At 34.2% G+C, this 15,745-nt stretch overlaps 1 protein-coding gene across 1 annotated transcript; it reads right to left on the bottom strand.

Annotated features, from left to right (window-relative positions):
- Window positions 1-664: 664 nt before the first annotated feature.
- On the bottom strand, window positions 665-2,377 carry LOC134277776 (uncharacterized). The gene is made up of 7 exons (XM_062760084.1): window positions 1,937-2,377; window positions 1,738-1,779; window positions 1,478-1,548; window positions 1,356-1,384; window positions 1,204-1,259; window positions 961-1,069; window positions 665-769 (listed from the first exon to the last, which is right to left on the bottom strand). Coding segments are annotated over exons 2-7 (333 nt in total). The 5' UTR covers window positions 1,740-1,779; window positions 1,937-2,377; the 3' UTR covers window positions 665-703.
- Between the last annotated feature and the right edge of the window lie 13,368 nt (window positions 2,378-15,745).

Here is a 15,745-nt window from a genome sequence, read left to right as displayed (position 1 = left end):
TCGTGTAGATCGTTTATCAGGTCTATTGTGTTTTGCGTTTATCGTGTTTTGCGTGTATCGTGTTTTGCGTTTATCGTGTTTTGCGTTTATCCTATCGTGCGTGTATCCTGTCCTATCGTGCGTGTATCCTATCGTATCGTGCGTGTATCCTATCGTATCGTGTATCCTGTAAAGAATAACGATATGGGTACTGTATAGATGGAAATCCTTTACTGAACACTCTGTTGATGAGCATCTTGCATCAGCCTCTTCATAAGGCAGTCCTGTTTTGTTACAGATCAGATAAACCATTGCTTCTTTCAGTAGAATGAATGAGAAATAGTGAACTGCCATTCTGAAAAAAGAAAAATCTTTTGAAAATAATGCATGCTTACATATATTATAATGGGTATAGGGAGTACATTCATAAATTGTTATGCTGCTTTTTAAACATGTAATAGATCTGGTAAAAAAAAATTATTGAGTATACATACAATGGACTATCTATAAGGATACTTTCCAATTCTTCATTTTCAAGAGTTTGGAAGGTTCTATATCGAGTGATAATGGATCTGGAAAATTATTTAAAATTTTATATAGACCTGGTAAAAAGTAACCAAAAAGAGGAATTAAGACAATAAATGACAAAGAATTACAAATAGAGTACAGTTCTAAATTTCTAATGCATTCATGACTTCAAAATCAAATAATTATCTGCAAACTCTTACCCAGGCAAAGGTTTGCTGCAGAACATTTCTTCTTGGAGAACTGTTTGTAGATGTTCTTGTTCCTATTAAAGTAAGTCAGCATAATGTCCATTGAAATGTAAACAGAAAAATACTTTTGGAACTGCACATAATTTATCTTAAGTTCCAATGAAAAGATTCAATAATTTTTTCAGTGCAATTTTTGATACAACATTTAAAATGAACATACGTATATGTCATGTGATATTTCAGATATAATTCTTCTAATTCTTACCTGAGAACTTAAAAATTTTCTTCCAAAGAAATACTGTTTAATGTATTTCTCATACATATCTGCAGGGTTCTTTACAAACATATGATGGCGGGCATGATCAGCTTCATCACTGGAAAATGTAAAAAAATTGAAAGTTGTGTGTCTACCTGAGACATTATCTATTACTTATGATATACCAATGTATACAATTTCATCATTTTTTTAATATCATATTTGTACAGGAATATTAACAGAACAAATTACCATTCACCAATTTTGCAGTTCATTATCTTTGTTAGAGCACCTATTACACTGTTCAGCTGTAAAAAGAATGTTTACTTAATAATATGTATTGTACAAAAGTATTCAATTAATTTGATAAACATGAATAATGTATTTAACTTTCTTATACTCACATGACTGTTAATATAATCTGTATCAAATACTTAAAAAGAGAGCTTTTTATTAAAAATTCAGCAAAATACATAGCAATATATTTATTTACCTGAACACAGCAAAGTACATATGAACTACCCACCAGAAGATTGTGTCACAACATCAGCTGCATCTTGTATCTCCTCTTCATCTTTTCCAGTGTCCTCTTTTCCCCTGCATATTTATAACATCACTTTGTACATAAAAATATTTTACCATGTAATAAATAGTCTTTATAATCAATATATTGCAAATCATTTTTTTAAGCAAATGTTCTTTTCATTTTTCTGCAAACCATGTACTATTTGTTTTGCCAAAGCTTCGCATTAATGAAAAGTATACATCTCAGCTACATGCACTCACATATTTTCACTCTGTGTCTGGTTTTCAGTTTCACAAGTAAGCCTATATTAGTGTAAATGAGATAAATTTAGATTATCAATTCTAAGTAGCAAAAATTCGCAATTTTCCAAAACCCATAGATAGAGTTAAATAATTATAATTATGATAAGATTTATTGTTGTTCTTTAAATGTAATATTAAAAAAAAAGATTGAACTTACTTGCAATCATCCGTACTTAAAGTCTCTTCTTTGACAGGTAGATACCTAAAAGGAAAAGAAATTAAAAACCATTTTTAAAAAATTCATTGTGAAAAGGATTTACAGTAGAAATGAATGTTGATGAATTGATTGGTTTTATTATCAATCATACTTGTTGATCATATTGTTATAAAATAATAATCATACTAAGTTGATAAGATATATAAAGATACTTTAATTACAACTACAAGTAAAACAAATAAATCATTTAAAAACTTAAATAGCAACAGTTCTATGTAATGCATAAATCAATACAAGTTTTAGAAAATTTGCTTAAAGGGTGTCCTAAATATTACAAGGCTAGTACTGTTGCATGAAAAAAAATAGATTAGCAGATTCATAATGTTCCTGTTAACAAATTCTTTACTTGAGTTTATGTTATCTAACCCAAAAGGCACTAGGGAGATTTATCAATCAAAATTTGTCCATTGTCTGTCTTTTAAAAAAAATTTTTTACAGGTTAACATTTAATTTAATTTTACTAAAAATACTCCATTGTATATATACATGGGGATACTATAATTAGCATACATAGTGGGTAGACATTTAATATGATATTTCAGAAGAAATAAAAATCAAGCTACATAAATATCTTTCTTTTTTTTAGTCAGACATATGAATTAACAGAATTGCATGATTAAACATAATTTACCTTAATCACGTCAACATAATTCTTTAAAAGATTCATAATATCACTTACTGCAGGTAATCTTCTTTTTTTTCTTTGATTAGTTTTGCTGTCTCTGTCAAATCCCTGATGACACTCAAGCACTTTCTTGCCCATGATGATAAAAGGAATTCCATCATATCTAATGTAGGGGTCAGCATTGCCTTGGGTATCCCAGAGTCTTACTTGTGGATCACTAACCTTTGAAATTTCTAAAAACAGATTTAATTTTTAAAGAATAAAATATTTTGCTGTTTTCTATCGTAATTGAACTAAATCATTGATTTAAATAATAAATTACAGAATAAAACACATGTACATTCTTGCATTGTTTCAAATATTATATACCAGTAAGCTAGATATCTCTGTAATATTTTGTAATAAAAGATAATTGAAGCTGTGAAACAGATGAATTGTTATACACGTTAAAATATGTAACCATTAAATACATGTGTATAAGCTAACTGGTATACATGATCATCTTCACCTCTGACTTACCAAATATTTTTCCAAACTGCTTTTCACTTTTCAAACACCGAAATCTAGATGATGTTGCATACTCATACTCCTCTAACAATTCATTTAACTTCAAAGATGATGTTACATATCCACAATGAGATGAGAACTTTTCATCAAAAAGATACTCCCATGGGTAAGAAGAACTATCACTGCTGAATAAACAAACTATTTTTGAAAATAAGTTGATATGGTAACAGTGATAATATGATATAAGGATGTGAATGGGTAACTATCCATGGTTCTACAGTACAGTGATTAGGTTATGTATTGTAGTGACTGGGTTATGTATTGTAGTGACTGGGTTATGTATTGTAGTGACTGGGTTATGTACTGCAGTGACTGGGTTATGTTGTGTAGTGACTGGGATATGTTGTGTAGTGACTGGGTTATGTAGTGCAGTGACTGGGATATGTTGTGTAGTGGCTAGGGTATTTTGTATAGTGACTGGGATATGTATTGTAGTGACTGGGATATGCAGTGTAGTTACTGGGATGTGTTGTGTAGTGACTGGATTATGTAGTGCAGTGACTGGGATATGTAGTGTAGTGACTGGGTTATGTTGTGTTGAGTCTGGGTTATGTTGTGTAGTGTCTGGGATTTGTTGTGTAGTGACTGGGTTATGTTGTGTAGTGACTGGGATATGTATTGTTGTGACTGGGATATGTAGTGTAGTGACTGGGATGTGTTGTGTAGTGACTGGATTAAGTAGTGTAGTGACTGGGTTATGTTGTGTAGTGACTGGGATATGTAGTGTATTGACTGGGTTATGTTGTGCAGTGACTGGGATGTGTTGTGTAGTGACTGGGTTATGTTGTGTGGTGACTGGGATATGTTGTGTAGTGACTGGGTTATGTAGTGCAATGACTGGGATATGTTTTGTAGTGACTGGATTATGTAGTGTAGTGACTGGGATATGTAGTGCAGTGACTGGGATATGCTGTGTAGTGACTGGGATATGTAGTGCAGTGACTGGGATATGTTGTGTAGTGACTGGGATATGTTGTGTAGTGACTGGGTTATGTAGTGTAGTGACTGGGATATGTAGTGCAGTGACTGGGATATGCTGTGTAGTGACTGGGATATGTAGTGCAGTGACTGGGATATGTTGTGTAGTGACTAGGTTATGCATTGTAGTGACTGGGTTATGTAGTGCAGTGAATGGGATATGTTGTGTAGTAAGTGGATTATGTAGTGTAGTGACTGGGATATGTTTTGTAGTGACTGGGATATGTAGTGTAGTGACTGGGATATGTTTTGTAGTGACTGGGATATGTAGTGTAGTGACTGGGATGTGTTGTGTAGTGACTGGGTTATGTTGAGTAGTGACTGGGATATGTATTGTAGTGACTGGGAAATGTAGTGTAGTGACTGGGTTTTGTTGTTTAGTGACTGGGAGATGTTGTGTAGTGACTGTGATATGTTGTGTAGTGACTGCGATATGTAGTGTATTGACTGGATTATGTTGCACAGTGACTGGGATGTGTTGTGTAGTGACTGGGTTATGTTGTGCAGTTACTGGGATATGTTGTGTAGTGACTGGGTTATGTAGTGCAGTGACTGGGATATGCTGTGTAGTGACTGGGATATGTAGTGCAGTGACTGGGATATGCTGTGTAGTGACTGGGATATGTAGTGCAGTGACTGGGATATGTTGTGTAGTGACTGGATTATGTTAGTAGTGACTGGGTTATGTAGTGCAGTGACTGGGATATGGGTGTAGTGACTGGATTATGTATTGATGTGACTGGATTATGTAGTGTATTGACTGGGATATGTTGTGTAGTGACAGTGATATGTTGTGTAGTGACTGGGTTATGTAGTGTAGTGACTGGGATATGTATTGTAGTGACTGGGATATGTAGTGTAGTGACTGGGATGTGTTGGGTAGTTACTAGATTATGTAGTGTAGTGACTGGGATATGTTGTGTAGTGACTGTGATATGTTGTGTAGTGACTGGGTTATGTTGTGTAGTGACTGGGATATATATTGTAGTGACTGGGATATGTAGTGTAGTGACTGGGATGTGTTGTGTAGTGACTGGATTATGTAGTGTAGTGACTGGGATATGTTGTGTAGTGACTGGGTTATGTAGTGCAATGACTGGGATATGTTTTGTAGTGACTGGATTATGTAGTGTAGTGACTGGGTTATGTTGTGCAGAGACTGGGATATGTAGTGTAGTGACTGGGATATGTAGTGCAGTGACTGGGTTATGTTGTGTAGTGACTGGGTTATGTAGTGTAGTGACTGGGATATGTAGTGCAGTGACTGGGATATGCTGTGTAGTGACTGGGATATGTAGTGCAGTGACTGGGATATGTTGTGTAGTGACTGGGTTATGCATTGTAGTGACTGGGTTATGTAGTGCAGTGAATGGGATATGTTGTGTAGTAAGTGGATTATGTAGTGTAGTGACTGGGATATGTTTTGTAGTGACTGGGATATGTAGTGTAGTGACTGGGATATGTTTTGTAGTGACTGGGATATGTAGTGTAGTGACTGGGATGTGTTGTGTAGTGACTGGGTTATGTTGAGTAGTGACTGGGATATGTATTGTAGTGACTGGGAAATGTAGTGTAGTGACTGGGTTTTGTTGTTTAGTGACTGGGAGATGTTGTGTAGTGACTGTGATATGTTGTGTAGTGACTGCGATATGTAGTGTATTGACTGGATTATGTTGCACAGTGACTGGGATGTGTTGTGTAGTGACTGGGTTATGTTGTGCAGTTACTGGGATATGTTGTGTAGTGACTGGGTTATGTAGTGCAGTGACTGGGATATGCTGTGTAGTGACTGGGATATGTAGTGCAGTGACTGGGATATGCTGTGTAGTGACTGGGTTATGTATGTGTTGTGACTGGGTTATGCAGTAAAGTGACTGGGATATGTTGTGTAGTGACTCTGATATGTTGTGTAGTGACTGGGTTATGTAGTGCAGTGACTGGGATATGTAGTGTATTGACTGGGATATGTTGTGTAGTGACAGTGATATGTTGTGTAGTGACTGGGTTATGTAGTGTAGTGACTGGGATATGTATTGTAGTGACTGGGATATGTAGTGTAGTGACTGGGATGTGTTGGGTAGTTACTAGATTATGTAGTGTAGTGACTGGGATATGTTGTGTAGTGACTGTGATATGTTGTGTAGTGACTGGGTTATGTTGTGTAGTGACTGGGATATATATTGTAGTGACTGGGATATGTAGTGTAGTGACTGGGATGTGTTGTGTAGTGACTGGATTATGTAGTGTAGTGACTGGGATATGTTGTGTAGTGACTGGGTTATGTTGAGTAGTGACTGGGTTATGTATTGAAGTGACTGGGATATGTAGTGTAGTGACTGGGTTATGTTGTGTAGTGACTGGGATATGTAGTGTATTGACTGGGTTATGTTGTGCAGTGACTGGGATGTGTTGTGTAGTGACTGGGTTATGTTGTGCAGTGACTGGGTTATGTTGTGTAGTGACTGGATTATGTTGCGCAGTGACTGGATTATGTTGCGCAGTGACTGGGATATGTAGTGTCGTGACTGGGTTATGTTGTGCAGTGACTGGGTTATGTTGTCTAGTGACTGGGATATGTTGTGTAGTAACTGGGATATGCAGTGTAGTGACTGTTTCATGTTGTGATGTGACTGGGTTATGCAGTAAAATGGCTGGGATATGTTGTGTAGTGAGTGGATTATGTAGTGTAATGATTGGGTTATGTAGCGCAGTATCAGGGTAACAGTGTAGTGATCATGTTATGTAGTGTACTGATAGGGGTATTTTTTGTTTGACCCCATTATGTTGTTGCATAGTGACTGGGTTATCAAGTGTTTATATAGGATTTCCCATGATTTGTAGTTGAATATGCTTTTTATTCAACCAATTGTGTGATTTTTATCAACGAGCCTTTACGAAACACACAACGAGTAGGATAAAAATTATATCCAACTACAAATTATAGGTAATTCTTTTTCTCCCTTGTTTCATACATATAAAATTATCAATATCTATATGTAATTGTTTCCTTTTTAAATCACTGTAGAACAAAAGAAAACCCATAATAATTTCTGTACTATACATACCCTCTTTCTTCGTCCATGTGGAAACATCACTATGACTCCATTCAAGTACTTTTCTTATATTTCTTTTCATCATTCGGACTGCTCTACATTTATTTTCCCCGCAAAAATATCATTAAAATGCATCGGGTTCGGCGTACAATATATATATATATAATATATTAACCAAATCGGAAATTATTTTTCCGGATGCGTTGACTGGGTTAAGAAAGGCTTGGTAGGTTTTACATTTAAACATATGTCGATAGTCATTATAATTACGAGTAAAATGATATACAACACAACAACTATCTCTCTTGCTGATTAGAGATATTACAAAAAATAGCTTAGTTTACACCTGAGTGCTCGCACTAAAATTGGCTGTATACCGGAAGTGACGTGTGTGACGTCACAAGTGTGACTTGCAGAATTAGTATATATATTATATATATATAGTTGTTATAGGGCCTTTTAGTTAATCATCAACACCGTCACCTTTGGCGCAATACTCAGAGGCTTAAAAACTGCAAGACGCAATAAAATATGAAGATAATAAGCAGTGGTAATTTCCAAAACTAATTTGATGTCCTGTTTTCATTGCCTACAGTAATGGCAATAAATTAAAATTAAAACGAAACGAGGTGTTATTAAAAAAATTAAACGCATGCAGGCAGAACATTCGTTTTATTTTTTGATAACTAGTTTTATTTCTGTCAAAAACAATATAATTCCTAACTACATGCATAAATATTTGAATTAAATGGGTTGATTACCCCCTCACCCCAACCCACCCCCAATTTTTTGTTGATGCGCATGCAAGTTTTTTTTTTTATCATTACGGAAAGGGAGGCCTTTCAAAGATAATTCCGATTTTTTTCTTTATTCTCTCTTAAAAATTTTTTTAGTAATTTTTTTAGCAATTTTTTTTTTCGTTTCGATTAGTTTTACTTCTTTATTTTATGATTTAGTTATTTTTTTGTTCGACCAAAACGCTGGTACAAACACCACGTCCCCCCTCTTCTAATAAAAAAAAAACATCGCTCGTATATTTGATCAATTAAATTGTAATGAAGTGGCGGATCATTGTTTTGAAGTTTACATAATCGGCAATGTTTTAGAATTTTTTTTTCAAACCTCAATTTCCGTATTCCTTTTCTTTCATAGATGTCATTTTCAGAGGATCATAGCAATTAATTTGACATTTGGAAGCTGTTCACCCCTCTCTTAGTGTTGCCGTAGACTTATTTCAGTTTACTCTGCGATTGTATTTACATGTTATCACTGCTTATTTACGCTTGTGAACTCTAAATAATATTGTCTGTCGACTTTCTTTTTTTATCTCTGTAAAATAATCTTTTTAAAAGCCATTTCATAACAGCATAATTATCATTTAATTTTTTTATTTCATTCAGTAATGAAAGAAATTTCGACATTTTTAGGATTTACCCATCCTGTCAGTACCTGACTATAAGAATGAAATGTTAAATTAGATTTTTTTTTTAATTTCAACTACGTTTTTTTTAATAAAACCCGTGACTTTATTAATATTATTGTGTGGGGTGGGGGTGGGGGGTAGCGTATGCACATTACTCGTAGCTCCTTGGAAGGCTCGTATACCTGTTTGAATGGAGTATAACGGAGTAAGCCGATTGTGCACATTTAACATTATGCAAAAAATGATCTTTCCATCACAGAAAATTGAAGTTTTTGCTTACAGTCACGCTCTGAAATTTCTACCGAGAACAGTGTGTATATTGTACATACAGTCAAACTTGTCTTAGCGGCCACCCGAAATCAACGGCCACTTGCGGTCAGCGGCCACTTTCAGTTCCCCCCGACGATTTTTCTTATATATTTTAACTGGAATAAACGGCCACCTGTGTAACGCGGCCAGCGGCCACTCAAATCTTCCCCCAACAGCCTTATTGACACTGCAATAGGCGGCCATTTCGTCACTTGTTCGATCCTATCACATCTTTTAAACGCATTGGCTTGGATAATTATATGCTCGATAGTCTATTTAACCTATTAAAGCAATTAAGCAAATTACTTTTAGATACGCTGAACTCTGTTTGTGTTTATAAAAAATTCTTTCTCCTGTTAAATCAATAATTCTATTTTTCAAGATCGCCGATTGAAAAAGAATTTTATTACCGTACAACATGTACAATTGATACTTTACCCTAGCTAAAGAAATTCACACCTTTCACACCTTTTAGATTTTGATTCCATGCAGAAGCCCTAATTGCTACTCTTGTAAAAACAGTGCTTCATTTGGCTGATTATCTCGTGAACTTCTCTATCAAGAGACATCGATAGGGATTAGTTACGCTCAACTGCACGTGACACCTGTGTTATGGAATGATATTAAACTGCGTAAATACATCTCTGTGGTCAACTGGTTAATTTTATTTGTGTGTATGTTACATAGAAATTCTGACAGCTTTATAAACAATAAAATTAACCAGACTTTAAAAACATCAACAAGTAAGTTAATTACCGATTAATTAATTAGGAGGAGGGGGGGGGGGTGGTTTAACACTGCTGACCACTTTTTTTAACATATGAAAGTGGACATATTCTTACTTAAATTTCTATGTTTTATTCTATTTACCATTAAACTGTATTTTTGTGTATTTTTTTTTCTTTATTAAAAGGATAATAGTCAGGCACCGAATGTATTTCTTCAAATGAAAATTAAAAGAATTTTTTTAATATTTCAGTGTAACAAAAGCACACTGATGAATGTAAGATGTTTAACTAACACATGCACAAAACCTTAAACATTTCGAATTCTTTAATATTCTTTTTTAAATGAGCTTAAATTATTATATATACACATAAAGAGCTTTTGTGAAAATGACCTGTTGAATTATGATTAATTAATTTAACTGTAGTGCTTAATGTTGTTTATTTATTGACCGAATATCGTTTTCGAGGGCAACTGGAATAAGAGGCCACCTGTCTTAAGCTGCCATTTTTCAGACTTCCCAAAGGTGGCCTCTTAAAACAAGTTTGACTGTAATTGAAAATTGATCGGATTTTCAGGGGTGAGGCCCAATTCACACCGTCTATAGTTCTATTCAACAATTGCCTTGTTCTCATTGACACTGAATACGAAGTTAATTGAATATTTAATTTACATAAATGTAACCGTGAGTGTGTATCAACTTCTATATTACAGTAATGTTTAGATTGGACATCTAAAAGGTAGAATATACCGATCATCCGGGACCCTTGACTTGTTCAAAGTTGAATAAAATATTGCATGAAACAACGTACAAACACGTGAATAATGTGACGCATAAAAACACATTATACAGATCAATTATATTTTAACAGTTTTAGTGAACTCACTAAACTCTGAGAGTCGAATTTAACATCTGACTTTTAAGTGAGTGTGTTGCATCAAGCTTAGATATAAATGTAACCTTTTTTTTAGCTGAACAAATTAAATTTCTCAATATTTTAACATGAGAATTAAAAATTTTTTTCTTTCACAAAATTGTAAAAGTTAAACATACAGATTTTCTTTTTAAAATCAATTTATACAACTGCAAGCACCGAATTAACGTGCCGTTGTTCTAAATTAATTTTAAAAAGTCATGCAACCAGTTTTACTGGAGGAGGGGGGTCATTTGTTAAAATAAATCATTGCAAAACATAAAATAATGTCAATGAAAAAATATTCTAAAACTTAAAACGTGTAGAAAAAAGAGTGGGTTCCCACAACAAGTGAAGAAAATGAAGGCAAAATTAATATCCGTAGGGACAAACATTATTCATGCGATCAGCTGTTGTTAAAGTTTTTTTTTTGAGGAGGGGGGGGGGTTAAATAGGTAGTGTGTTGAATTGTGTTTTTATTAAATGTATTTTTTAAAATCATGATTTAAAATAACACTTGTGAATATTTTCTATCGTTTTACTCGCAAACCAATCAATAGTATGCAAACGATTTGCTTCCTCAGGTTTCGCATCGTTTGTGGTCGTTTCTTTTTCTTCTGACGGTTCGCAAGCATAGGGCTCAAAACGTGAAGGATATTCTCCCACATTTTCTGTTTTATTGCGCAGCAATGAATCCTCATCAAAACTTCACGATCCACAAGAAAGTTCTAACGATTCTTCCTCTAATCGACAATCAGAATTATCCCAAACGGCATTTTCTGTCTATTACATGAGGGAAGCGAGACACACTTGTGACGTCATTTAACTTGATTGCATTTAAACCGGAAATGACATTGTCAAGGATTTTCCATCGTTTTCACAGGTGCAAATGCAGACGTTCAACATCGATTATCTTTGAAACGGCGGGACCGATTTTAGTCGGATTTTCGCCAAAATGTTTTATGAAGCAGGTTTAGTGAATTACCTTGATGAGTAAAAGTACCGTGGCCTATCTTTAAGTTATAGACTCTACCGGGTATAAAACTTTTTTTTCTCCGGAAACCCTGCGTTGCAAATGACCTTAAACATTTACCCTTTATACAATTTAGTTTTTAGTTTTACTAGTTCCTACAAATAAGTGTTAAAGTTGTTTTGGAATACAATGTCTGTTTGTCTGCCTGTAGATGTGTTTTTTTTCTGGAGACGATCTTTAATTTAAACAACCTTTTAAAAAGATTGTGAAGATTTCAATCCGAATTTCCTCTCTTCTTACACGTTAGTCTAATGGGATTGCTTCGCGAACCGCGCTGCGCTCGCTATTATTTGTAATAAATTTATAGCAAACTGTTTCTACGATAAGATTTTAAAGTCCTTATTATTGAAGTATTACCAAAACCAATAAATATTTATTATTTTATAAATGTTCTATACATTGAAAATTTTAATTATATTGTTGAGTGACTTGATCTAAAAGTTTATATTTCGTGACTATATATACTAAGAATACAATATAGTTATTATTATATTTTTACTTATGTTCATCAATCAAAAGTGCAAATAAATGAAACCAATATATTGCTGAAATTGTAGCTGCAGATCTGGTAAAAAACAAGGGGTCCAGACTAAATTCCTTTGCAAAGTCATATTTTTCTTTGCAACAGAAAAAAAATGGCAGAGTCGAAGCGTCTGCGAAGACTGGAAAGAAGGTCAGTAAACATCATGAGATCTTTAATGATTCGCGCATCTAATTCGGTATCAAAATATGTCGTTTCGGTGAAGCATTTATTTGTCTCTTTGGGGGATACTTTTGGATACACACGAATTACATACCAAAAAATTTATTGAAATAAAAAAACACGCCTTGCATGAACGGATACATGTGTCATCATATGAGGGTAAATTCTGTCTTTTACAACAGAGTACATATTGAATGGTAAATAAGAGAAACTCATATCATATATTACACCAAGACCCCTTATTCAAACATGACTTTCTGTGACAAAATGAAAAAAAAAATGTCTTAATTCCAAAAATAAAGGGAGTATAGGAAATATTTCATTTGCAAGGCGCGGTATAGGACTTCGTTTTCCTATGCAAATCACTTTGCTATATAAACAATACAGAAATTCACCATCACAACGATTACAAAAGCGAAAAATACATTTGACATGTTTTCATTTAATCTGTGCATAAGTTTCGAGGTATTACTTCTTTTAAAACTGTTTCAATAACCGTTCAGATTTATCTATTTGAGAAAAGAGCACTGCAACAAATGCAGGAAGATTATTATTTACCAGCAAATATTTTCTTCCACAATACCAAGTGACGCAGCAGGACAGTATACTTGCAATCATTATGGAAAGTCTTTTAGAATCAAGGAAAAGTAATTTGTGTAAATTCCTTCTAATGTGAAATATAAAGACAACAGTGCTGCCAGGAACTTGTACCCCCCCCCCCCCAAAAAAAATCTTGCACTCTTTTGGAATTATGCTTTCGGGCTCGTAGTACGTGCACGTGTGTGTGTGTGGGGTGGGGGGTGGTTCTAAGCCCATATGTTTTTTTTTCTGTTGTAGATTAACAATGTTGGAATCTCCCCCCCCCCTTTTTTTAAACGTTGCTATGCATGGGATTGACTTCTGAATATCATTCTTATTATTTTTGAAAACGTTGGGGGGGGGGGGGGGGGGGGGGGGATTCTAACCATTTCGAGAAAGTTATACAAAGTTATCTTTTTTCAGTCACCAAATGTTTAAATTCTTTCTTCATACAGATGAAACATTTCTAATTTCGTTTTTAAGGTTTTTGCAGTAATCTATGTCCTTGTATAAAATGTATAAATGAAATATTATATCTAAGACCAATTCTATAGAACGTATTACGTTATAGCAAATGTCAATGATTTTATTTCTAAAACAAATATGACTGCCGTCATGAGAAAAGGGCCCTTATCTTTTGACGTCACAATGCTCAGAAAACGACGTCAAAGTCGCGGTATTGTAAACACGGAAGTAATTTTGTTGACTGCATTTTGTGAACAAGAAATAAAATTGAATTTCAAAGTGTATGAAAAATTTGAAATTTGATGCGGACATTTTACATAGATATATGATATTATTTACTATTTAGTACCTAAATTCATTCATAATTTTGTTGAAAGATTTAACTTGTTGATACATGTATACATGTATATACGGGGTATTGGACATGCACATTGCTGTGGAACACAGTCCCTGAACAGCGATTAAAACGATGTCTATGCATGACTAAATTAAAGCTGCTGCATATTTGTTTTCTGAGCAATTTACAAATGCTGAAATTTGAATTAATGATAAGAAGTCTTAATATTAAAATATATATTCCATATACATGTACATTTTTTCAAAGAGAGAGTAAAAGAAAGAAAAAAAAAAGAGCGAGAGAGAGAGATCTTTGCATATATAGTAATTACCGTTCTTATAAGCGCTACTTTAATATCATAATTTAAAATGTATTTAGCCATTTTAATTTTAATCCATAATCAATCTTACTGATGTACCCCGATAGCCAGCCTTTGGTGAACTGTCGATTTTAAAGTGTGTAAAAAAAGGGAGGGGGGTAAGTAGACAAGCCAAAAAAAAAAATCTCCGAATTAAAAGACTGGTTAAAGTTCAAGGTAAAAACAAAGTCCCTCTTTGATTGAATAAAAATACTGGGAAACCTTCTACATCAACAATATTTTTTTTTTTATATAAATTAACAGTAAGAGAACATGCTAAGGGAAAAAAGGGGAAAAAATACAGAGGATGGGGATGCCACGAACATTTTGATAAAAAAAAATTTGTTTCAAAAACACACTTAAAAGGATCAAATAAATATATTCAAAGGAATTGTATGATAAAAATTACTATTATTTTCTAAAAATTTTCCGATGAAATGATTGAATGAAATCCTACTCGAACCTGTATTGCAATACGTTAAGAAATTAAATAAGCTAGTGTAGACTTTTCCCAAAAGCATTATACTGTATGTTGGTGGAATTAACAATACTGCATCGACAGTGATATTATGAATGAGGATAATTAGAAACCAAAAGAAAAAAAAACTATATAGACTACAGTAAGCGAAAAGACGTACGGATTTCTGGTTAATGTAGATATATGGGTAAATGTATTAAGAATACATTACTATAGATAGAGCAAAAAGTATAAGTGACAAGTGGTTATGGGTGTAATTTCCATAAGTTATGAAAATGTGCGTAAATATATTTCACTGACTATTGAACTAATAAGTCACGTGCTGCGTTGAAATCTTCAAATTTGATACGTGTATCAAAATACCCCGCATATCTCTATCGACATTAATTTCTTTAAGTTTTGTTAAAATCGAGATAAGACTTTACTAGTATATCATAATCCTACATGTAACATGACTCTACGGAAAGGAATTAATAAACAAACACAAATATTTCTACTTGTAAAGAAAATATTGGCCATAACAGTCCACGCAAGTAGCAACGGGGGGAGCTACATTGAAAGTCCGCCCCCCCCCCCCTCCGCACACACAGATACACACTTTTTGTTGCGGCATAGTCAAATTCGTGCACAACAAAAGAATTAGACAGTGTGTTATGTATGATTTAAAAAATTTGATACTGAAAGAAGATTGAACCTAACAACCCCCCCCCCCCCCCGACGAAATTGGATTCGAGTTTCCACACCCCCCCCTTCTCCCTTTTTTTGGTTGAGTAGTTTTTTTTTAAGATAATTTCTTTTTTCTGGCTGACCCCCCCCCCCCCTTTTTTTTCAAATGAGTGTGTGGGGACAGGAGAAGATACGAGTCAAATGTGTGGGTTTTTATAATATGTTTGGTATGTTTTGAAGTAATAACTAGGAAAACAATGGTTTGCATAAATATTTTCAGCGAATGAGAGTCAAATTAGAGCGGTATATTATTACTTAATTCAAAGCATCGCCTCATACAAAAAGCATGGACGTGTGCTGGACGTAATATTTCATTAGTGGATGAGACAATCGCATCGAAATGAGAAAAAACCTATAAGGTGTCAAGTTAATTAGCCATTGTTACGAAGGAAAAAATGAATAGATGACCTTTCATGGACGCGTGGAAGATTTTGTTTTGCTTGTCAAGGAATATTTGGTGGTTGAAAGTGCTCAC

Source organism: Saccostrea cucullata, unplaced genomic scaffold (genome assembly GCF_032062105.1).
Source record: "Saccostrea cucullata isolate Sc308-1 unplaced genomic scaffold, CSIRO_AGI_Scuc_v1 ctg6487, whole genome shotgun sequence".
Taxonomy (NCBI): domain Eukaryota; kingdom Metazoa; phylum Mollusca; class Bivalvia; order Ostreida; family Ostreidae; genus Saccostrea; species Saccostrea cuccullata.
The sequence above is the reverse complement of the archived record's forward strand: the minus strand, read 5'-3'. Positions and strand labels throughout refer to the sequence as shown.